This window comes from Felis catus, chromosome A2 (genome assembly GCF_018350175.1).
Source record: "Felis catus isolate Fca126 chromosome A2, F.catus_Fca126_mat1.0, whole genome shotgun sequence".
Lineage (NCBI taxonomy): Eukaryota > Metazoa > Chordata > Mammalia > Carnivora > Felidae > Felis > Felis catus.
Window position 1 is genome coordinate 158,230,655 of NC_058369.1, and position 26,495 is coordinate 158,257,149.

Sequence of the window (26,495 nt, forward strand, 5' to 3'; positions counted from 1 at the left end):
CTTCAAATTCTGTCTCCATTGTGCTCTCTGCTCCTCCCCCCGCTCACTCTCTCTCTCTCAAAAAAAATAAACATTAAAAAAAAATTTTTTAATGAAGATATTCTTTAAGAAGTCAAACTCCTAAAAACCTGATCTATGGTCTATCTATCACCTCATCTCAGGTAAGTGAATGTCTGTTAGATTTTTTTATTTCTTCGTTTGTTTTTTTAATTTTATGTAACTCAGGTCTTTCCAAATACCTTTAAAGATCCTGATTAGCATGGTGACCTCAAGTGGCGAATAACTGATCTACACAACAAGAAATAAGCAGAATCCTTCAAACACAGACATCCTTATTTTTGTTCATTTAACACATATTTCAGGATGAGAAAGACATTTACTGGAAGAGAAAGCCTGACTCAAAAAAATAAAAAAAAAAGGTTAAGAAATCTGAGGACAATATCCATTCACAAATGCCAATAACCTCTGATAGTTAAGAGAAAAGTCAGATACTAACTACATTTCTATCTGCCTTTTTATCCACCTACCTATCTATATACTTAGTTTCTATCCCCAGATCAAACTGGGTATATAAAAGGCTGGGACAGGTAGAAATAAAAATGACCCAGACCTGTAACCAAGAAAATCACTGAAACTTCATGAAGTATTAAAAAGAAAATACATTTAAAAACCTCCACTTTTAAATTCCCTTGAAGCTCTTCTTTAGTCATTTAATGTAAATTGCATAACCTGTCACATAAACATTGCAGGGGAAAACTAATAAATAAGCCTTCAAAATAGTCTTTCCCCTTAAAGGAATCTCAGGAAATACCTGCTCATCCTAAATCCTTAGCATAGATTAAAGTTAAATTACCGATTTTATATAAGAGACTTATACTGCGCAGCAGCCTCCAAATTTGTCTGTGGGTTGATATAACAGTCTTGATTTCACCCCTTCATTTCCATTCTTCACAAATCTTCACATCCACAGAAGGAAGGTTCTAGAAAGTGTTGCACACACAGCACAAAGAGCACCAGACAAAGCTGCCTCTGGCCCTTATTTGCTGAAATCCCAAGCCACACCACTGTTCCATCAAGGCCCTCAAGGCTACCCTATACTTTTTTCTAGGCCTCTCACTTTTGTTAAGATCATCAACTCAGACTCAAGCTCAAAGTTTCTCTTTTTTTTTTTTTTTTTTTTTTTTTTTTACTTTTTATTGGAAAAATAACAATACAAAACAGGATACTACGAACAAAAAAAAAAATCACAGCTTCTACTATGAGAACCACAAAAACCTTACTCTACCTTTCCTCAGTACTTATTAACAGAGCTGCTTTCTACAATGGTTAATGGCTCCAGAGAGCTAAGGATTATCCTGAAGTATATAAGAAAGTACATTTCAATAACCTGAAGAAAAGGTATTTTGGGAAGGAGACTCACCTAACCAATTCAGGCCATGTCACACTTAGACACCATTAGTTTTCTCCATGTATACAAACTGACCTAGTGTTCAATTTTCATGCAAATCAAATAAATCCTTTGTCTATGTCAGACAAGAGACTTTTTCAAATCAAATTTGATGTGGGAAACAAAGGCAGACATTAGTGGCAGATAAAATTAAACTTCCTTAAAACCTGCAGCCCATTGACAAATGCTTGAGGCAGGCAGAGTATAACGTTCCTCCAGGAACTCCCTACTGTCTTACTGTTAATGCTCTGCTAGAGGGAAAAACAACCTTAGCTTGATGATAGCTAGGCCTCCAGGATCCTGAGTCTTCTTCAGCATATGAAAATCCTTTTGGAAACTTCCTTTTCTTTACTTTGCCTGACTTCCAAGTATATAATCAGTCACTCCTCATAGTCCTGGGGCAGCTCTACCTGCCCACAGGTCCTGTCCCTGTGCTTTAATAAAACCACCTTTTTGTATCAAAGATGTCTCAAGAATTCTTTCTGGATGTCCCACCCCCACCCCACCTCACCATCACTCCAAAACCACAACATTTTGGCACCTAACATGGGGCTGAGCCTTCTCATCTGGACTCTGAGCCTCGGGGAGTACATCCCCTCTCCTTTTATTTTCATTTGAGGGGCTTTTCAAGGACTATTGTCTTATTGGAACACTTTCACATCTATTGCTCAGAATGCAATCCTCTAGTCAGTGGCTACTCCACAGGGAGGAGAAAGCCTGCCTTTTGGCTGGAAGTTAGTGCCATGCTCGGGATGGTAAGAAGACTCAGACTTAAATGCTTTCTCTTCATTTCTGTTCTTATACAAGGTGGTCCATCTTGGGTCCAGGACAGCTAGCTAAAGTCACCAGGACAGCCCTTAATCTTAAGACTCCCGTGGGAGGTTTCCTCCTCATTGGCCCAACGTGATCCTCTCCACATCTCTGGTTTAGCTGCTTCTGGCCAGGAGACCTCTGCTCAGAGCCGGTCGAAACCAGTACCCGAATGAATTAAAACCCAACCGGAGACCCTTTCCCAGGAAATGAGTTTTAAAGGTTACATGTGTTGGAATGTCATTTACACAATGGGTTTCTATCTTTACTGTTTTTCGTCATTATCCTCTACTGACTATTTAAGTTACAGAATTGGGTAATTTCATCTTGTAAAACTTTTCACTGTTTTCCATGGGTTAAAAACAGCAGGTTCTTCATGGTCTTCTCAGCAAGGCAGGCCAACGTACAGCTTGGCCTTTATGCATGGCCTTCTCAGCAAGGCAAACTGAGTCCACGCACTGGAACCCACTGTAGTCTAGAATGCAATGGGGAAGTGTGGGGACCTTTATGTCAGGCGGTAACTTTTACGGCAGGTAATTTTGTTCAAGGGACACCTCAGCTTGTTTTGACACCAGAAACCTCTGACATATCCTACATGTGGGACACAACCTGGGAGTAGGGGTGGGGCGGGGGGGGGGGGGGGTGGAAAGGGGTGGATTTTCTTGGGAATGGACCTCTGTCTTTAGTTCCCAAGGACTCTCCTTTAGCATGTCTCTTTGATCCACTGGAAATAAGTCAGATGGCAACATTTGAGAAGGGACTGATCTTTAACACTGCATGGCCTCCTAGGATCTCAATTAGATCTTTTGCAGGAAACAGGGCAAATGAGACGGAGGTACCCTGGGTCCAGGCCTTCATAGCTCTAAATCAGCACGCAGACCTAATAGTCTCCTGCAGAACCAGGCTGATAAACTCCTTCCTGACATTCTGGATGATAATTTAAATAGGCCTCCGCCTAAGAGAAGCCAGGTTGCTGGAAGAAACACAAGCCATCCCTAACGAAGGGGACACTATCCCTCACTGTTCCTCCTTCCTAATACATGTGGGGGTCTTTCCCACATTTATTTCCCAGGTTAATGGCTATGGTAAATGGAGTCCATTGTGGTTAGTCTATCTCAGGACAGGGACGTGAAGGAATATTCCGAGGCATCTGCTGAAACTCCCTTCGTTTCAGGGAAGTTCCCTGTCTTCTCTTGCCTGACATGGACTGCCTAACTCCACTTCAGTCGGGCAAAAAGTGGCGTCTGCTCATCTGTCTGAGCTGACAAGGTTTAGAACCAGGAATACTCTTCCTCTGACTTCTGGTGGCACCTCACCTCTTCTGCCTCCCCCTCCCCCTGTTCCTCCTCCTGTATAACCGGCTTCTATACCATCCTCAGGGCCTCGGGCACCACTGGCTACTTCTCCCGCCCTCGATGTCAGGAGCAAAGAGCACCCTATTTAGACTGTCCAGATTTCCCCACCAGTGTCCCAGGGAAAAATTGACCATGGGGAACAAATTAATTGCCTTTGAAGTGGACCCAAGTGGAACATAATTTAGTATTTAAACTAATTTAAGTTTGTTGGTTTAATAAAAAAGAGTTACTAGCATTAAATATATTAACCTTTTTATTCTACCTACATTTACTGAAGGTCAAATAAGCTGTTTTCTCTTTTGCAGTTTGTTAGCAAAAAGGTGACTTAAAATGATGGTTAATTCTGTGTCACAATTTTTCATGGGTAATTGTTAAGATTTCAAAGTTTTTGGTAACCTGAAACTTTAAAGTTTTGCTTGCATGACAAATTGGAATTGAGTCCATTGGACATCTAGGTCTTTTCCAAACGAGATAAAATACTAAAGTATTGATTACAGCATGTTGGTTTGTGTTTTGTACTTACTGCAGAGAAACTAAGGATATCTGGGTCTGATGTATACTTGCTTTGTGCATTATAACGTCCTGAGGTTTTTAACAAACTTCCCAAGATTTAAACTGTAAGTCAAGTCTTTTTGACCAAGTAGGCCTTTTTATTTAGTATGTTAAGTTACTCTGAAAGCACAAATAATAGTTGTAGGTTACATTTGGGTAAATACTGTAACTATTCTGGAGATTATATGCAATTCTTAAAGTTTTAATATATTTTAGTATGATGCCATCATGTGATATTCTGTGACTGAAGTGATATAAGTTACAGAAATAACTGGACTTCTTGACAGCTATGTTGTAATCGCTCATCAGATTTTTTAACTGTGTCCATTTTTGAGTCTTTTTGTCATTATAGTTTTTGTGACTCTTGTTTGAAATATTGCTGGTTCTCTAATGTTTGCTCTTCCAGATTAAGGAAACTTTCTCTTAAGATATCCATAATATACAGGGGTGCCTGGGTGGCTCAGTAGGTTCAGTGTCCAACTTTGGCTCACATCATGGTCTCACGGTTCGCGCGCTCGAGCTCCGCGTCAGGCTCTGCGCTGACACCTCAGAGCCTGGAGCCTGTTTCAGATTCTGTGTCTGCCTCTCTCTTTGCCCCTCCCCTGCTCACTCACGTGTGCTCACTCTCTCTCTCTCTCCCTCTCTCTCAAAATACAACAAACGTTAGAAGAAAAAAAAAGATATGTATGATATACAGAAATAGGATAAAGTATTCCTCTGTGAACAAACTGAAGCATCTAACTTTTCTCTCTACTTGACCCCTGTGAAATTCAGAAAACTCTCATTGAGTGTTCTTTCTTTCATGGCAACTACAGTTATTTGCATAATTCAATAAGCATCTATTCTGATACCATTGGAAATACTGGTTATTTTACCAAGGCTTTGACTGGAATGTCATATTTGAGATACATGCATAGACTCAGATATGACCAGGCAGCTTTAAGAAACTGAGGTTGAATTTATGAAACATGCAGCCCATTGGAACTGTTGGCCTGATACCTTGCTTACATAGCTCCCAGCAGCCTTACCAGGTAAGCAAAGAAGGTCACTTCCTGGCAGGTGCAGGAACCTCAGGGTACTTCAGGGACCTTGAGAAGAGGAATTCACCCAAACCTATAGGTACTCTAGGCATGCCTGATGGCAAGCACTTGGCTCCTGACCCTGACAGGCTTTACTAAAAGTTCAATCTAGAGGTTCCTTACAAAAAAGCTCCAGCAAAGCACATTTTTTTTTTAATTTTAATGTTTATTTATTTTTGAGACAGAGAGAGAGCATGAACAGGGGAGGGGCAGAGAGAGAGGGAGACACAGAAAATGAAACAGGCTCTAGGCTCTGAGCTGTCAGCACAGAGCCCGACGCGGGGCTCGAACTCATGGACCGTGAGATCATGACCTGAGCCGAAGTCGGACACCTAACCGACCAAGTCACCCAGGCACCCCAAAGCACATTTTTAAAAGATCTATATGATCTATCACTATTCTTGCTAAGTTTATGTAAATAATTAGGCCAGGTTTGTTAAAATTAGACTTGTTTTACAAACAAATTAGTCTTTGTTTGGCTATGGCTCTCCAAACTAAGGTTTCCAATCTTCTTCCAAAAAGCCTTTTCTTACTGCAGACCTATCAATAAATAGATACTAGAATGCTCTATTAAATTATTCATGTCAGGCCAGGTTAATTCATAAATCTCTAAATGAATATGCAAACCATATCCTCCCTAAGCCTGATCTGACAGTTACTAGCAACTCACCCCATGTAAACCCAGAAGACCTGGTTTATTTAAAGGATTGGAAACCTAAAACAGCAACGGATTTCACTCCATAACGGAAGGGCTCTTACCGGGCCATATTATGCACTCCTGGAGGCCATATATGCCTCCTACAGGGCTATGTTATGCACTCCCACTGCAGTAAAATTAGGAGGACATTTCTCATGGACTCATATATCAAGAATTAAACCGCTACCTTCCTTGTAGGAGTCTAGTATGTCAGCTGACACGCCTTCTTATTCCTGTGAACCTGTGGAAGACCTCAAATTTCTCTTCAAAGGACAATGAAGGACTAACGGAAAATTCTGATTAACTACCAAAAGTCTTTTATTTAGGCTTCTCTGTCTCATACTATTAACTTTATTTTATTGTCTTTTCCAGTGTCTCCCTGCCTCGTGCCAAGCCTCCTTCACTGCCATAACTTCTAGCTGACAGATGATCCTTTCTACTCAAGGAGGTTCATATAGGTTTTCTCCCTTGGACTGGCTGCCTCTGCCTTTGTAACTCCTCTATATAAATTCCTCAAACTGACCATTGTTGACCCATAGGTAGGGACACCTCTATGCGCCTAATAGCAGGAAGAAGTTACAGATGAGAAGACCTTCCACCCTCAGCAACCTTAATGATTTAAGGATCAAAACTATTCAAGGGGAAATGACATGGGAAACAAAGGCAGAAGGAAATGGCAGATAAAATTAAATTTCCTTATAACCTGCAGCTCACTGACAAATGCTTCAGGCTGGCAGAGTATAACATTCCTCCAGGAACACCCAACTGTCTTACTGTTAATGCTTTGCTAGAGGGGAAAAACAACCTTAGCTTGATGATAGCTAGGCCTCCAGGATCCTGAGTCTTCTTCAGCATATGAAAATCCTTTGGGAAACTTCCCCTTGCCTTTACCTCCCCCAGCTCCCAAGTATATTATCAGTCACTCCTTATAATCCTGGGGCAGCTCTTCCTGCCCATGGGTGTCCTGTCCCATGCTTTAATAAGACCACCTTTCGCACCAAAAGTGTCTCAAGAATTCTTTCTTGGCCATCAGTTTCAGTTCCGTCCCCCACCCCCCACCAATACCCAACCATCACTCCAAAACCACAGCATTTTTTAAAAAATGTTTATTTATGGGGCTCCTGAGTGGCTCAGTCGGTTGAGCGTCCGACTTCGGCTCAGGTCATGATCTCACGGTCCGTGGGTTCAGGCCCACATCTGGCTCTGTGCTGACAGCTCAGAGCCTGGAGCCTGCTTCGGATTCTGTGTCTCCCTCTCTGCTCCTCCCCTACTCATACTCTCTCTCTCAAAAATAAAGATTTAAAAAAAATTTTTTTAATGTTTATTTATTCTGAAAGAGAGAGAGTGGAGTGCACGTGCAAGCAAGCACAAGCAGGAGAGGGGCAAAAAGAGAGGAAGACAGAGAAGCCCAAGCAGGCTCCACACTGTCAGTGCAGAGCCCTATGTGGGTTTGGATCTCACAAATCACAGTGAGATCATTACCTGAGCTGAAATCAAGAGTCAGATGCTTAACCAACTGAGCCACCAGGCACCCCTCAAATTCACTTTCCTTTGTTATAATTACTAAGTAATTATGAGCCAGACACAGCAGTAGGCCCTGAAGTGACCAAAAAAATAAAAATAAAAAAGACCTTTTTTTAGCGCCCCTGAGTAACTACCTAATGACAACCAAGTGAGAAGTGCGAGGAGAGTGAAGCTTCTGGTTAGGTAACTTGCCAGCTTTCAGGGCAGTGTTGGTACAGTAACAGTGTGCCATTTTCAGTGGGCTCACATAAAGATAGCTAAATCTGGAATCAAGAATTTTCATGGTAATCACACAAGACAAGAACAATTCCTTACACAAAATCACCCACGATGATCTGTTCCCTCTAGTATTACAAGGACCCCTGTCCGCAGATGTGAGCTTATTGGCCTAATAGGTTTGCATTCCAAGACGTGAGAGTTGGATGCTGAGAATACTAAAGAATTCTGCCATTAGAAGAGTCATCTGGAATACGCATCAGCCTATCAACAATCATGTGGTTCTGTCTATCTAATTTGGCCTGTAACTTACACTGGGAACCTTGGCAGAAGTATCCCTTTGGAAAAAAAACTCAAATCTCATGGAAGAGCAGAGGTTCAAAACACCAAATGGTATTTAATAATCTTTTCTAGCCTAGGGTTAATCCTATACAAATCAAAGAACGTAAAAAAAATAAATCAAAGAATAGTGTAAAAAAAAGTTAATAAAGGCTGCTTTTTACAGGAAAACTCATGGAAGTATGAATTCTGTAAAACTACTGTTTCTATTTTTCAGCATTCCCTAGAGATTCTAATACCCTGTTAACATTTTTTTTTTTAATTTTGCAAATCTGGTTACCCTGCAGATATCTTATTGTTGGATGCTGGGATGAGTGAGGCTTGAGGATGCTTTTTGTTGTCCCTGGTGCCAAAACTAGTCACACTTCAACAAACACCTAGTAAGTACTCAGGATTAACATCCACAGGGTGGATCAGAAATGCAGTATAATGATGCTACATTGTAATTCTGTCCTTGGGGATTCATGATGCGGAAACCACAAGTGGAAACTGGTTAAGAAAAGATTTATTCTCCTGGTAATTCAATAACTAAATCACTTTGCTAGGAATTACACTTTTTGGTATGACAGTCAGATTTTGGAATATTTAATAGTCATGTTCATCCTACAAGGAGTAAAGAAGGTAAAGAAATGTGAACACTAATTGAGATTACCTTTGCTCCAAAGATGACGAACACATTTGTCCACTGGCTGATTCAAAACCACAAGGCAGTATTTCAACTTCCCTATGGAAAAAAAAAAAAAAAAGAAGTAAATTAGTAGGTGAAGTCCTTTGTTCCCCTCATTTGAGCCTGGAATTACCCTCTACTGATCCAGATTTTTTTTTTAATGTTTATTTCTTTTGAAGGGGAGAGAGAGAGAGAGAAAGAGAGAGAGAGAGAGAGAATGAGCAAGGGAGGGGCAGACAGAGGGAGACAGAGAATCCCAAGCAGGCTCTGCACGGTCAGTACAGAGCCAATGGGAGGGCTCAATCTCACAAACGGTGAGATCAAACCAGGAGCTGGATGCTTAACTGACTGAGCCACCCAGGTGCCCCAACTAACCCAGACTTTCCATCTACACAGAGCTAAATTTCAACCACAGCTAATTTCTTATACCTTATTTTTAAAAGACACCATAGTTTAACTAGATCTTCTTTATTCAGTATGTCTACCACATTACTATATTGCTGAGGGCTTGATTATAACAACAATTTATCATAAAAACAACTGGGTAGGTTTCTTTTTGCAGGGGGTAAGGGGGAGAATGCTCTTAAAATGACATCCTTATGAGATACCACCCCTTTGACACAACTACTCTTCTGCGGGGCTGGTCCGGCATCCTCCCAACATTAGTTGCCAAGTGGTATATGGGCTTGGGCAGTGTGTCCTCACATTCATTTTTATTTATTCATATTCTCTCCCCCACTCCATCTCTCCCCACCACATACAAAACTGCGTGTGTGTCTGCACAGAATCCCATAGCTCTTATCATGATTCTTTCATTCCAAGTTTTTACATGACACTCAAAAGATGAAGACACTGAAAAGACAGAGGAAAGTTACTTCTCCAACAGTCATTCCAAGCCCTTTATAATGTACTAAAAATAGTGCAAAGCAAAATGCAATCAGGCTATCGAAAATCTGTCATTCGGCTCAGTCCAAGCACTCCATTTCATTTATGAAAGAGAAATGTTTGTTTGGTGATAAGAAAAATTAATTTTTAAGCAATCTCAGTATTAGAAGTGGGACAAGATAAGGAAATGCAAAGGGGAAGCCATCATCCACAGCACACGTTATTAAGTGCTGATTATATACTAGGCACTGCGAGTACAAAGAGGACTAAGATTACAGAGTATCTGTGAGATAAAACATTTATAATAAAGAGGATTTATTCTACAACACAATACGACACAAGTATACGAAGAGTGCCAGGTAACAGATAAGTGAGTATGGAGGGAGTTCAAAGCCCAGAAAGTCAATAAGGTCTGGTGTCACCCTAGAAATCTTTGTGAACTGCAGGTTTCCAAACTTGATCTTAAAAGGAGAAAGGAAGCTGAAAAGAATAAAGGAAAGAGCATTCCAGACAAAGAAAACACCACAGCGGAAATTGCTATCCTTTGCCATTAGGGTTACTTCCATACAGTTTCAGAAGTGACGCCCTAATGACAGGAGCCCAAGGCATTAGCACTGGCATCCCAAATTTCACACATACAGTTTAACTTGACAGAGGAGTTTAGGTTGAGGCACGCAGGAAGTATTTAAAAGGATACAAAATGAATAGTAAAGGCAATTTGTGTCTATTTGGTAATCACGCACACAGAAACAATAGCTAAGGTCAAAGAGCAACCTAGCGCCTAGGATACTGCAAAGAAAGCAGAGAGAAAAGAACAAAGGATGAGAGCAAAATTATTCTGTTTTGCTCACCACCGCAGAGCTGAAGGACATCAACAAAGGAAACTCAGAAAGAAAAGTCAGAAAGGTAAAAGAGTGAAGAGGGGATTCCAAGAACGTGCTGTCAGTAACACAGCGTGCTGCTGAGATGTCACAGAGACTGAAGAACCAACAAAGGTCAATGAGGAGGGCACATCTCAAAGCATAATCTGAGAAGTCACAGAGAGAGCCTCAAGACAGTGAAGAGACAAGAAGTTGGTAAATCAGGAGGAGAGAGGCCTCTTCTCACAAAAATAAAAAGTGAACCATGAGAAGCGTGGGGGAAATGGCAGCGAAGTCAAGAGCAAGTTCTTCAAACGAAAGTAATCTTATATTCTAAAGAGGAGAGATGTGAGAGGAAACAAGGAGAGAACTCAGTCATTCCTTGAGCAGGCATTTAGAGAGCACAAAGCACTCCCATTCAGGCCCTGCTGCGAAAGCAGCAAGCAGCAGAAGTGAGGTTCTGGACCTCCTCAGACTTCCATCCTACTGATGAAAATAGTTACTGAGATTGAGGTACGCGAAAACATGCAGAGGTAGAGGTGGAGTATGGTCGATTTACTTGTATGTGAACAAAAACGAAGCGAGAGTATGGAATTAGAGCAGAATGTGAACAATTTTCAAACAACTGCTCTAAGAAGTGGATGACAGAAGCTGACGGTCCACAGCTTTAAGACTACAATTTCACTGAAACTTGGCAGGCCAGAAAGGAATGGCAGGAGATCTTCAATGTGATGAACAGAAAAAAATATGCAGCCAAGAATCCTTTATCCAGCAAGTCTGTCATTCAGAATAGAAGGAGAGATAAAGGTCTTCCCAAACAAACAAAAACTGAAGGAATTCATCACCACTAAACCAGCCCTACAAGAGATCCTAAGGGGGATCCTGTGAGACAAAGTACCAGAGACATCACTACAAGCATGAAACCTACGGACATCACAATGACTCTAAACCATATCTTTCTATGATAACACTGAATGTAAATGGACTAAATGCGCCAACCAAAAGACATAGGGTATCAGAATGGATAAAAAAACAAGACCCATCTATTTGCTGTCTACAAGAGACTCATTTTAGACCTGAGAAAACCTTCAGATGGAGAATGAGGGGATGGAGAACTATTTATCATGGCACTGGAAGTCCAAAGAAAGCTGGAGTAGCCATACTTATATCAGACAAACTAGACTTTAAATTAAAGGCTGTAACAAGAGATGAAGAAGGGCAGTATATAATAATCACGCAGTCTATCCATCAGGAAGAGCTAACAATTATAAATGTCTATGCGCTGAATACAGGAACCCCCAAATATATAAAACAATTACTCACAAACATAAGCAACCTTATCTATAAGAATGTGGTAATTGCAGGGGACTTTAACACCCCACTTACAGAAATGGATAGATCATCTAGACACACGGTCAATAAAGAAACAAGGGCCCTGAATGATACATTGGATCAGATGGACTTGACAGATATATTTAGAACTCTGCATCCCAAAGCAACAGAATATACTTTCTTCTCGAGTACACATGGAACATTCTCCAAGATAGATCACATACTGGGTCACAAAACAGCTCTTCATAAGTATACAAGAATTGAAATTATACCATGCATACTTTCAGACCACAATGCTATGAAGCTTGAAATCAACCACAGGAAAATGTCTGGAAAACCTCCAAAAGCATGGAGGTTAAAGAACACCCTACTAAAGAATGAGTGGGTCAACCAGGCAATTAGAGAAGAAATTTAAAAATGTATGGAAACAAACAAAAATGAAAATACAACAATACAAACACTTTGGGATGCAGCGAAGGCAGTCCTGAGAGGAAAATACATTGCAATCCAGGCCTATCTCAAGAAACAAGAAAAATCCCCAGTACAAAATCTAACAGCACACCTAAAGGAAATAGAAGCAGAACAGCAAAGACAGCCTAAACCCAGCAGAAGAAGAGAAATAATAAAGATCAGAGCAGAAATAAACAATATAGAATCTAAAAAACCTGTAGAGCAGATCAATGAAACCAAGAGTTGGTTTTTTGAAAAAATAAACAAAATTGACAAACCTCTAGCCAGGCTTCTCAAAAAGAAAAGGGAGATGACCCAAATAGATAAAATCATAAATGAAATGGAATTATTACACCCAATCCCTCAGAGATACAAACAATTATCAGGGAATACTATGAAAAATTATATGCCAACAAAGTGGACAACCTGGAAGAAATGGACAAATTCCTAAACGCCCACACGCTTCCAAAACTCAATCAGGAGGAAATAGAAAGCTTGAACAGACCCACAACCAGCGAAGAAATTGAATCAGTCATCAAAAATCTCCCAACAAATAAGAGTCCAGGACCAGATGGCTTCCCAGGGGAGTTATACCAGACGTTTAAAGCAGAGATAATACCTATCCTTCTCAACCTATTCCAAAAAATCAAAAGGGAATGAAAACTTCCAGACTCATTCTATGAAGCCAGTATTACTTTGATTCCTAAACCAGACAGAGACCCAGTAAAAAAAGAGAACTACAGGCCAATATCTCTGATGAATATGGATGCAAAAATTCTCAATAAGATACTAGCAAATCGAATTCAACAGCATATAAAAAGAATTATTCACCATGATCAAGTGGGATTCATTCCTGGGATGCAGAGCTGGTTCAACATTCACAAATCAATCAACGTGATACATCACATTAATAAAAGATAAGAACTATATGATCCTGTCAATCGATGCAGAAAAGGCATTTGACAAAATTCAGCAACCTTTCTTAATAAAAACCCTTGAGAAAGTCGGGATAGAAGGAACATACGTAAACATCATAAAAGCCATTTATGAAAAGCCCACAGCTAACATCATCCTCAATAGGGAAAAACTGAGAGCTTTTTCCCTGAGATCAGGAACATGACAGGGATGTCCACTCTCACCGCTGTTGTTTAACATATTGTTGGAAGTGCTAGCATCAGCAATCAGACAACAAAAGGAAATCAAAGGCATCGAAATTGGCAAAGATGAAGTTAAGCTTTCACTTTTTGCAGATGACATGATATTATACATGGAAAATCCCATAGACTCCATCAGAAGTCTGCTAGAACTGATACATGAATTTAGCAAAGTTACAGGATACAAAATCAATGTACAGAAATCAGTTGCATTCTTATACACTAATAATGAAGCAACAGAAAGACAAATAAAGAAACTGATCCCATTCACAATTGCACCAAGAAGCATAAATACCTAGGGATAAATCTAACCAAAGATGTAAAAGATCTGTATGCTGAAAACTATACAAAGCTTATGAAGGAAATTGAAGAAGATATAAAGAAATGGAAAAACATTCCATGCTCATGGATTCGGAGAATAAATATTGTCCAAATGTCAATACTACCCAAAGCTATCTACACATTCAATGCAATCCCAATCAAAATTGCACCAGCATTCTTCTCAAAACTAGAACAAGGAATTCTAAAATTCATATGGAACCACAAAAGGCCCCGAATAGCCAAAGGAATCTTGAAGAAGAAGACCAAAGCAGGAGGCATCACAATCCCAGACTTTAGCCTCTACTACAAAGCTGTAATCATCAAGACAGCATGGTATTGGCACAAAAACAGACACATAGACCAATGGAATAAAATAGAAACCCCAGAACTAGACCCACAAACGTATGGCCAACTCATCTTCGACAAAGCAGGAAAGAACATCCAATGGAAAAAAGACAGTCTTTTTAACAAATGGTGCTGGGAGAACTGGACAGCAACATGCAGAAGGCTGAAACGACCACTTTCTCACACCATTCACAAAAATAAACTCAAAGTGGATAAAGGACCTGAATGTGAGACAGGAAACCATCAAAACCCTAGAGGAGAAAGCAGGAAAAGAAAAGACCTCTCTGACCTCAGCTGTAGCAATCTCTTACTTGACACATCCCCAAAGGCAAGGGAATTAAAAGCAAAAATGAACTACTGGGACCTTATGAAGATAAAAAGCTTCTGCACAGCAAAGGAAACAACCAACAAAACGAAAAGGCAACCAACGGAATGGGAAAAGATATTTGCAAATGACATATCGGACAAAGGGCTAGTATCCAAAATCTATAAAGAGCTCACCAAACTCCACACCCGAAAAACAAATAACCCAGTGAAGAAATGGGCAGAAAACATGAGTAGACACTTCTCTAAAGAAGACATCCGGATGGCCAACAGGCACATGAAAAGATGCTCAACGTCGCTCCTTATCAGGGAAATACAAATCAAAACCACACTCAGATATCACCTCACGCCAGTCAGAGTGGCCAAAATGAACAAATCAGGAGACTATAGATGCTGGAGAGGATGTGGAGAAACGGGAACCCTCTTGCACTGTTGGTGGGAATGCAAATTGGTACAGCCACTCTGGAAAACAGTGTGGAGGTTCCTCAAAAAATTAAAAATAAACCTACCCTATGACCCAGCAATAGCACTGCTAGGAATTTACCCAAGGGATACAGGAGTACTGATGCATAGGGGCACTTGTACCCCAATGTTTATAGCAGCACTCTCAACAATAGCCAAATTATGGAAAGAGCCTAAATGTCCATCAACTGATGAATGGATAAAGAAATAGTGGTTTATATACACAATGGAGTACTACGTGGCAATGAGAAAGAATGAAATATGGCCCTTTGTAGCAACGTGGATGGAACTGGAGAGTGTTATGCTAAGTGAAATAAGCCATATAGAGAAAGGCAGATACCATATGGTTTCACTCTTATGTGGATCCTGAGAAACTTAACAGAAACCCATGGGGGAGGGGAAGGAAAAAAAAAAAAAGAGGTTAGAGTGGGAGAGAGCCAAAGCATAAGAGACTCTTAAAAACTGAGAACTGAAGGTTGATGGGGCTGGGAGGGAGGGGAGGGTGGGTGATGGGTATTGAGGAGGGCACCTTTTGGGATGTGCACTGGGTGTTGTATGGAAACCAATTTGACAATAAATTTCATATATTGAAAAAAATAAAAAAAATTTAAAAAAAAGACTACAATTTCATTTGGGGCTAACCAGCAAAAATAGAGGATATCAGACCCATCTGTAACTTCAGCACTTTGCCCCCACTAATTCCGCTGGGAGAGGCAGGAACAGGCATAAATAAACAAGATGATAAACGCTAATGACAATGTGGTTTGAGAATTGGCAAAATCACTGGTCAGGAGGGAAAGGGATCTAGGATGCTCCTGTGGGCAGCATGACCGTGAACGACTGTGACCGAGACCAGTAACCGCCTCGGAGGCTCTTTCTCTTGTTTAACAACAGAATCCCTGAAGGGTGTTTTCATTTTGCTTCATTTTTGGGTTTTGCTTTGTTTGGCCGTTTTTTGTTTTACTGGACACATTACTGTCCAGGTGGAAACCTGTGTATCCCAGATTCCTTTGTAGCAAAATGTAGTCTACAGGTGAAGTCTGGCCAAGGAGATGTAATCAGACCTTTGTAAGTTGCCTGTAGGAACCTCCTCAAAATGGAGGCGGCTTGGGGCGCCTGGGTGGCTCAGTCAGTTAAGCTTCTGACTGGGGCTCAGGTCAGGATCTCGCGACTCTCTGCATCAGGCTGTGAGCCCCTGGAGCCTGCTTCAGACCCTCTGTCCCCCTCTACACCCCTCCCCCATTCACTCTCTCTCAAAATAAATACACTTAAAAAAAAAAACGTGGCGGCTCTATCCTCTGCTTCTTTTCTTCTTCCATCCTGCCCTCTGCATCAAGGATTGAGAACTGCTGAATAGAATTTCTGCAGCCACCTACGATCATCAAAAGCATCAAAAGAGCGAGCAACAGCCTGAAGGAGGCTGGGTCCCCCATGACTCCACAAAGCCTCCATTACACTACCTCATTGCCTGCCTGCAGAGTTCTTTCATGTGAAGAAAACTAGACTTCTATTTCAATCACTACTATTTAGGGTTTCCCTATTCTACAGAAACTAAATTTTAATTAATGCAATGATCATGGTCCAGGCTGTGTTGAGACAATCTAAACAGGAATTGGAGAGGACGTTAAAGAGGAACAGGCATGCATCAGAATGGAGGAAGGAAAACTTTAACCCACTAATTCATTCAACATAGAGGGAACATCAATCTAAGAAATTCAAACCCTGGCACACGGCAAGGTGCTCAATGTTACTGGCAAGGAGTTAATAATTTGGATCAACCAATGGTCCTTTAATGTTTGACAAGGTCTGCACGGCTAAAGAAGGCATTCAAGGATACAATATGTATATTTAAATAAACGAGTGAAACCACCTTCTGTCACAGATTCTTTGATATGTAAACTCATCCCTCAAAGGGAAAGGCTTTATTATCCATGTTACTGCTCCTCTAAACCAATACTTTCACTAAGGTGGGATCTGTGAAGTGATTCTTGAAAAGAATGACACAGTATGAAAATATACAATACAATTAAGATTTACTAAATAAGTTATTAATAATCAAGAACCAACCACTTCAGCGACTTCTATATATCACATTTATGTTAAGCCGATTCTATCTACGGGTCCTCAAATACTGGGATCTGAAATTCTTAACTTTTCTCATCTAGTCTCCTCTGGAACTTTAACTCAATGAAGTCAGTTTGGCATTCATATCACACTCGAAGCCTTACTAATGCACGGGCTGCAGAAAAAGTAGCATCCAGAATTACATGTGGTAACTACACGGTTTATGGGAGTAGATCTCAAAGCAGACATTCTAAAATCTAAAACTCCGTATCCCTCTGGGGTACTAAATCATGGGACACTGCCTTTGGCTCTAAATTTGGAAAAGCGTATATAAAGAGAGAAAGTCTTTATATGGAAGTAAGTGGACAGTATTATTTCAAGTATTTGCCCAGGGGTCACACTGATGTGATGTGCTTCTTGGATATGCAAACAGATTTCAGAGAAAGGCTGGGAAGAACTTCCTCATTAGGCTATAAAGACTATAAGTTTTATATCAAGGGTCCTAAGGCAATCTCAAAGAGAAATGTAAGAGCAGAGAACATGATTTCAAGAGTAAGAACTTTTTCTTTATATAATGCACTCCATTTTAAAGAACAGAGAACACAGACTGGTCTCAACTCTTCAAACATAAAGTCACAAGTACTAGAATTGCTTTCTCAAAAAGGTTTCATTTAAAGCAGAAGATAGAAAATCCCTGATCCTGGATATATCAAAACCAAAGTGCTCCAAAGGTGCCTGGGAATCCTGAATTAAGTACAAAGAGAAATTTCCAGACAACAGGATCCTAAGGAAACAGGACAATTAAATATATTTAAATGGTATGTGAAAGGGACCCAGGAACAGAAAATTAACACTAGGTAGAAACTAAGGAAATCTGAATAAATGATGCAATAATAATATATTAATACTGGTTCATTAATTATACAAATGTACCATACTAAAGTAAAATGCTAATATGGGAAAAATTGAACATGGTTGGGGGAATTATAAGGGAATTCTCTTTACTATTTCAATTTTTCTGTAAATATAAAGCTGTTTTAAAAAAAATAAAGTCTACAAATGTTTTAAATTCCTGGAGCATGGGATAAAACAGAACTAAAAACTATCCCATAAAGTAATGATTCAGCAATTACTCCAACAAGGGTCATTTGAGCCCCAAAGTCTGTCTGGACTTCAGGTATAAAGCCAAGAAAAAGCCCAGTGCAACAGAAGGCAAGGATAATTCTATTTCATTTTGGAAAACTATATTATATCAAGATTTTATTTTAATTAACAAAGTAAAGCAAGGACAACAGAACAGCAAATCCTAAGAAAACCAATTTCTTTTTATTTCAGAGCTCCAAAATGAAAATTAGATTTTTCCAAATCCAATTTAGGTAAACAGAAAAAGAAAACATTTCACCAATTTCCCCCACCATCCACACCCACCTCTGGCAACCACCAATTTGTTCTCTGCACCTATGTTTTGTGTTAGATTTCACATAAAGAAGACATCATCTGGGATTTTTCTTTCACGGACTTATTTTATTCAGCATGATGGCCTCAAGGCCCATCCATGTTGCAGCAAATGGCAAGATTTCATCCTATTTTATGGATGAATATATGTTTTGTATGTTATATATAAATACACCCCCAAAATTTATCCATTCATCAATGGACACTAAGCTTGCTTCTATATTTTGACTATTGCAAATGATGCTGCAATAAACATGGAGCTGTTTTTAGCTGTTTAAGTTATAAATTAGTATTTTTTTTTTGTCTTCAGATAAATATCCAGAAATAAAATTCCTGGGTCATACGGTAGTTTTCTTAATTTTGTAAGGAACCTCCATATTATTCTCAACAGTGGCTGCACCAACTTATACTGCCACCAACAGTGCATAGGGGTCCCTTTTCTCCACATCCTCACCAATGTGTTATTTCTTATCTTTTTGATAAAAGCCATTCTAATATGCATGGGCTGACATCTCATGGTAGTTCTGATTTGCATTTCCCTCATGATTAATGACATTTAGCATCTTTTCATGTACCTGTTGGACATCCATGTCTTCTTTTGAAAAAGGTCTACTCAGGGGCACCTGAAGAACACATGGAACTCTTGACGTCAGGATCTTAGGTTCGAGCCCCATGTAGGGTGTAGAAGTTAAAAAATAAAATGTAAAAATGGGGACGCCTGGGTGGTTCAGTCTGTTAAGCGTCCGACTTCAGCACAGGTCATGATTTCACGGTTCGCGAGTTTGAGCCCTGCGTCGGGCTCTGTGCTGACAGCTCAGAGCCTGGAGTGTGCTTCGGATTCTGTGCTCCCCTCTTTCTCTGCGCCTTCCCTGCTCCTGTTCTGTCTCCCTCTGTCTCTCAAAAGTGAATAAACATTAAAAAAATTTTTTAATAAATGGAAATGTAAAAACAGAAAAAAGAAAAATGTCTATTCAGATCTGCCCATTTCTTCACTGTGATTTTTGGTTGTTTGCTAAGTAGTTGTAAAAATTAGCTCCTTATCAGGTACATAACCTGCAATTGTTTTCTCCTATGCAGTACATTGCCTTTTCATCTTGGTATACTACCCCTTTGTTGTGCAGAAACTTTTTAGATTCATGTTGTCCCAATGATGAGTTTGGTATCAGATTCAAAAACCCATCACCAAGACCCATGTCAAGGAGCTTACCACCTATGTTTTCTTCTAGGAGTTTTACAGTTTCAGGGCTTATGTTCAAGTCTTTAATCCATTTTGAGTTTGTTTTTTGTGCATGATGTAAGATAGTGTGGGTCCAGTTTCATTCTTTCACAGTAGCTTCCAAACTTTCCAACACCATTTATGGAAGAGACTATCTTTTCCCCATTTGTATATTTGCGGATCTTCTGTCATCAATTGACCACGTAAGTGTGGATTTATTTCTGAGTTCTCTAGTGTGTTCTAATGACCTATGTGTCTATTTTTATGCTAATACTAGACTCTTTAAATACCATAGCTCTATAATCTATTTTGAAATCAGATTGTGATGTATCCAAACTTTGTTCTTTCTCAAAATTGTTTTGGGCTATTCGGGGCCTTTTGTGCTTCTGCAAATTTTAGGATTGTTCTATTTCTGTGAAAAATGCCATTGGAATTTTGACCAGGATTGCATTAAATCTGTACATTGCTTTGAGTAGTATGGACATTTTAACAATATTAACTCCTCTAGTCCATGAGCATGGAGTAGCTTTCCATTTTTTTGTGCCTTCAATTCTTTTTATCAATGTCTTATATTTTTCAATATATAGATCATTCACTTTTTTGGTTACATTTATTCCTAGGTACTTTTTTTTTTCATGTTTATTTATTATTTTTGAGAGAGACAGAGACAGAATGTGAGTGGATCAGGGGCAGAGAGAGAGAGAGACACAAAATCGGAAGCAGGCTCCAGGCTCTGAGTTGTCAGCACAGAGCCCGACGCAGGGCTCGAACTCATGAGCTGTGAGATCATGACCTGAGCCAAAGTCGGACGCTCAACCTACTGAGCCACCCAGGCGACCCGGTACTTTATTCTTTTTGATGAGATTGTGAATGGGATTATTCTCATTTCTAATAGTTCACTATAAGTATATAGAAATGCAACATTTTTGTGTACTGAATTTTATCCTGCAACTTTATTGAACTGGTTTATTAGTTCTAACAGTTTTTTTGATGGAGTCTTCGGGGTTTTCTATATATAATATCACACATTTGCAAATGGTGACAGTTTTACTTCTCCCTTTCCAACTTGGATGCCTTTAATTCTTTTCCTTACTTAACTGCTGTGTCTAAGAACTTCCAATATTATGTTGAATATAAGTGGCAAGAATGGGCATCATCTTGTTCCTGATCTTAAAGGAAAAGCTTTCAGTTTCTCACAGTTGAGGTAATGTTACCTGTGAGCTTGTCATATATGACCTTTATTATGTTTAAGTATGTTTTCTCTAAACCCACTTTCTTGGGTTTTTATATAGATGGATGTTAAATTTCGATAAATGTGTTCATCTTCATCTTGAGATGATCTTATGATTTTTATCTTTCATTTTGTTCATGAGGTCTATCATGTTGACTGATTTGTGGATGTTGAACCATCCCTGCATCCCTAGAATAAATCCCACTTGATCATAGTATAATGATCCTTTAATATATTGTTAAATTCGATGTGCTAATACTTTTTTTGGTGATCTTTACATCTATGTTCATTAGGGATATTGACCTGCAATTTTCTTTTCTTGTGGCATCCTTGTCTGGTTTTGGTATTAGAGTAATGCTGGGCTTATAACAACATGAGTTTGGAAGAATTCCCTCCTTTAAGAAGGATTGATATTAACTTTTCTTTGAATGTTTTGTTAAAACTCCCCTGTGAAGTCATTCTGGTCCTGGACTATTGTTTGTTGGGAGGCTATTGATTACTGCTTCAATTTATTACTAGTAATTGATTAATTCACATTTTCTATTTCATCATGATTCAGTCTTAGTAGATTGTATGTTTCTAGAAATTTATCTCTTTTAGGTTGTCGAATTTGTTGGCATATAATTGTTCACAGTAGTCTCTCATCCTCCATGTTTCTATGGTACCAGCTGTAATATCTTCTCTTTCATTTCTGATTTTATTTGAATCCTTCTTTCCTCGGTGAGTCTTTCTAAAGGTTTGTCAACTGTGTTTATCTTTTCAAAGAACCAGCTCTTACTTTCATTGATCTTTTCTACCTTCTTTTTAGTCTCTATTTCATTTATTTCTACTTTAGTATTTGTTGTTTCCTTGTAATAACTTTGGGCTTCACTTACTCTTTTTCTAGTTTTTTAAGGTGTAAAGCTCGGTTGCTTATTTCAAACTTTCTTGTTTCTTGAGGTAGGCATTCATCACTACGACCTTCCCTCTTTGAACCTTTTTGCTGCATCTGATAAATTCTGGTATGTTACACTTTCATTTTCCAAGGTCTCAAGGTGTTTCTCTTTTGACTTCTTTGTTCTTTGACTCATTGGTTGTTCAGTAGCATGTTATTTAATCTCTGCATATTTGCAATTTTTCCAGTTTTCTTCATGTAATTACTACTTTGATACCACTGTGGTCAGAAAATAAATCTGATATACTGTCAACCATTTTAAATTTATTAAGACTTGTTTTGTGCCCTAACATCATCTACCTTGGAAACTGTTCCATGTACACTTGAGGAAATGTGTATTCTGTTGCTTTTGCTTGAAACGTTCTATACATATATGTTAAGTCCATCTGGTCTAACATGTCCTTTAAAACCGATGTTTCTTTATTGATTTTCTGTCTAGATGATCTATCCATTGATGTAAGTGGGATACTAAATTCCAAACTCTTACTGTATTGCAATTTTTCCCTTTACATCTCCTAATATATATGCAGGGGTAGATTCTATTCACATCTCTAAATCAGTGATTTCAAAATTGTAGTCTTGCAGCTCAGGTGTAAAAGTTTTATGTATTTTTTTTTAATTAAAAAAGAAACTAAGACTTAATGATATTTAGCATACAGGGGAGCCCCAGCACCTCACCCATCCTTGCAGTAGATGCCCATGAGTTATCGATTATAAAGGAGATTCCCAAGGAAAAAGGGAAGCGCCACACAGAGGCATCAGCAGTGCCCCATTCTCACTTCTCTCTCAATACATTATGATGATGCAGTTTACCTGTGCCCAGTAAAGTAAAATGACAGATTTTTACATAAACTAATCTTCACAAATGGCTGAGTGGCTTGAAAATATTCAACACATATTGAAGGTAATACAAATTCTGCAAAAGCCTAATTATATAAGAAAATGACAGTATTAATTATGCCTACCTCCTAGAACCAGCTCATAAGTTTCAAATGCAATCTCACCAGTTATGATAGGAACTTGGTGGGGGGAGGGAGGAAAAAAGGAAGAGGAAAAGAATGATAGAAAAAGAAGGAAGGAGGGAATGAAAAAAGGTAGATGGTATAAAACTTTGGGTTTACATCAATTATCACAAATGAATAAATCTACTCTTAAGTATACAGAGAAGTAGGTATCAGCCTCCTTATATATCAGCATCACAGGATTGTTTGTTTTTTTTTTAGAAGCCAATTTCCTTCCCTGGAAATTCTGATTCAACATGCTGGCAATTGGGCTGGTGCATCATGTTTTCTTTTTTTAAAGTTTTTTTTTTTTAATTTATTCATTTTTGAAAGAGACAGAGCGCAAACGGGGGAGGGCCAGAGAGAGAGAGGGAGACACAGAATCGGAAGCAGGCTCCAGGCTCTGAGCTGTCAGCACAGAGCCCGATGCGGGGCTCAAACTCACGGACCGTAATATCATGACCTGAGTCAAAGTCGGCCACACAACTGACTCAGCCACCCAGGCGTCCCGCTCATGTTTTCTTAAAAACCATCATAAGACAGTCTAATACATATTCAAAGTTGAGAATCATTTGTACAGTGCCTTGAGATATTAACAAATGATAGTAGAAAGCCATTATTAATAGCATCATTATTTTTAAATACTGTTTCATATTTATCATATTCTTTAATATCATATCTTATTAATATTTTATTATCATAATTATTTGATTTTTTATTAAAAAAATTTCTTTAACCAATATGGTATAAGATCAAAAAAGAATTGAAGACCAGCACTGTAAATGAAAATACATTGAAATAAAACACAACTTAAAATATAAAAAATTTACTGAAATGCATTAGTAACTTATCAAGGATTTAATGATCTCTATTTTTTTTTAATTTTTTTATAATGTTTACTTATTTTTGAGAGAGAGAGAGACACAGCATGAATGGGGGAGGGTCAGAGAGAGAGGGAGACACAGAATCTGAAACAGGCTCCAGGCTCTGAGCTGTCAGCACAGAGCCCGACGTGGGGCTCAAACTCACGGACTGTGAGATCATGACCTGAGCCGAAGTTGGACGCTTAACCGACCAAGCCACCCAGGTGCCCCTATTTTAAAAAATTACTCGAAGACAGATATAATCAGTATTAGCCAAAACACATGCCATTCATTATATATAACAGCTAGGTTGTCAGAGGACCAAAGACCACTGCTATGAATCTCTCATCCCTAAAAGTATTTCAGTTAAACAATAAAAACTCTAGGGCACTGAATTTCATTTTCATATTATACAAACTTGTACATTTAAAAGCAAGATTTTTTTTTCAAGTGTGCACAGGGAAATCAAAACTCAATTCATTCTTTGAGAAAATAAATTGCATGTGGAAAAAGCAGAACTATTAAAGAGCTCTGAACAAATATTTCATATCAAAGTCTATTAAAATAATCAAATTACCAATGAACTAAGCATTGGTAAATCAGATAGAAGAAATTGCTTCAGAGAAAGTAAACAAAGAGTAGACATAAATAGATACATCCCTGAGAAAACTCTGGCTCCACCCACCAAGAATGACCAGTCAACATATCCCAGTTACACTAGCATAGGAGTAAATTGTGCCCCCTTCCATTCGCAAAAGGTCCTGGTTTAAGTGGTAAGATGGTCATCCGCCCTCGATCTTCAACTTTGACCCCATCTTTGTTTCAGTCTTCAGCAAAATTCACTTCAACGAGGTTTTCATCCCACCACCTCCATGAAATAGCTATTGTTTCAGTCATCGGTAACCATCTATTATAAAATTCAACAGCTAAATACAGGTTCTCATCTTGCCTGACGTATTTCCACCACATCTTGCCTCCGTCTTTCTTGAATCACGTTCTTCCCTTGCATTGTTGGAAACCACTCTCCATTGGTTCTCCTCCCATCGGCCTGGCCACTCAGTACCCACTGCTGCTTTCTCATCATCTGCATAAGAAGCACTCCCATATTTGTTGGGGCACCTGGGTGGCTCAGTGGGTTGAGCACAGCACTTGGGCTCAGATCATGATCTCAAAAGTTTGTGAGTATCAGCCCCATATCAGGCCCACTGCTGTCAGCACAGAGCCACTTCATATCCTCTGTCCCCTTCTCCCTGCCCCTCCCCCGCATGCACAGGTGTTCTATTGCACGTATGATCTCTCGCAAAAGCAGCATTAAAAGAAAGCAGTCACATTTTGGTGAGTACCTCTTCCAATTCTACTTTACATCCATTTACAATGAATTCACTCAAGGTACTTCCTCTAATAATCAAGTGAACTCCCCACCCCCAATTTGTCTGGGGATGAATAGGCTCCTTACCTAATAAAATTCCTCAGAGAATGAAATAACACCCTTGTAAAACACAATGGCCTCTTCTAGGTCCTGGAGTCCTGAGTACTACTCTTAAATGAATGTTACACAAAATACTCCAGGAAGGATACTGGAAAAAGTAAGCAATAAAACCAATCATCTTGCCTTAAAACTGCTAAATGGTGCTTTTTAAATGTTTATGTTTGTTTTCTTAATTTCAATATATTTAAACTAAAAACAAACCAACAGTTCACTCTTTTCTCCCACCCCTCACCCCTCTGACAATTACCAATCTGTTCTCTGTACCTACAAGCTTAATTTTGTTTTTTTAGGTTTCACATATAACAGAGGTCATGCAGTATTTGTCTTTCTCTGACTTACTTCAGTTAGCATAATGCCTTCAAGATCCAACCATGTTGTCACAAATGGCAAGATTCCTTTCTTTTTTGTGGCTGAATAATATTCCAATGTATATGAATGCCACAATTCTTTATCCATTCACCCATCAATAGATACTTGGGTTACTGTAAATAATACTGTAATAAACATGAAAAGTGTTTACATTTTTCTGAAATAGTGTTTTTGTTTTTGGATACATACCCAGAAATGGAATTGCTGGGTCATATGGTAGTTCTATTCTTGATTTGTGAGGAACCACCATACTGTTCTCCATGATGGCTGCACCAATTTATATGGCCACCAAAAGTGCACAAGGGTTCCCTTTTATCCACATCCTCACCAACACTTATTGTCTTTTTGATAATAGCCATTTTAACAAGCATGAGGGGACATCTCATGGTACTTCTGATTTCCATTTCCCTGATGATTAATGTTGAGCATCTTTTCATGTACCTGTCGGCCACCTGTATGTCTTCTTTTATAAAAATGTCTATTCGGGGGCACATGGGTGGCTCAGTCGGTTAAGCATATGACTTTTGATTTTGGCTCAGGTCATGAGCTCACAGGTCATGAGTTTGAGCCCCACATCAGATTCTGTTCTGACAGCATGGAGCTTGCTTGGGATTCTCTATCTCCCTGTCTCTCTGCCCTTCCTCTGCTTGTGCACGTACATTCTCTCTCAAAATACATATATACGTATATTTCAGAATGCTCTATTCAGTTCTTCCACCTATTTTTTCAATGGATTTTTTTGGGGGGGCTGTTGAGTTGTACAAATTCTTTGTATGTTTTGGATATTAGCCCCTTAATATAGGATTTGTAATTGTTTTCTCCCATTCAGCACATTGCCTTTTCATCTTGGTGATGCTATCACTTTGCTGTGCAGAAGCTTTTTATCTTTTAGCTTTTTTTTTTTTTTAATTTTTTTTTCAGTGTTTATTTTTTTTTGGGACAGAGACAGAGCATGAACGGGGGAGGGACAGAGAGAGAGGGAGACACAGAATCGGAAACAGGCTCCAGGCTCTGAGCCATCAGCCCAGAGCCTGACGCAGGGCTCGAACCCACG

The 26,495-nt window shown here is 39.2% G+C and overlaps 1 protein-coding gene across 12 annotated transcripts in view; it reads right to left on the reverse strand.

The window, feature by feature from the left end:
- TPK1 (thiamin pyrophosphokinase 1) overlaps window positions 1-26,495 on the reverse strand; it is a 351,344-nt gene that overhangs the window by 262,246 nt on the left and 62,603 nt on the right. For all 12 annotated transcript variants that reach the window (XM_045052931.1, XM_045052941.1, XM_045052937.1 and 9 more), the window contains one exon: window positions 8,672-8,743. In XM_045052931.1, the coding sequence (XP_044908866.1) occupies window positions 8,672-8,743 (72 nt within the window). The remainder of the gene's footprint in view (window positions 1-8,671; window positions 8,744-26,495) is intronic.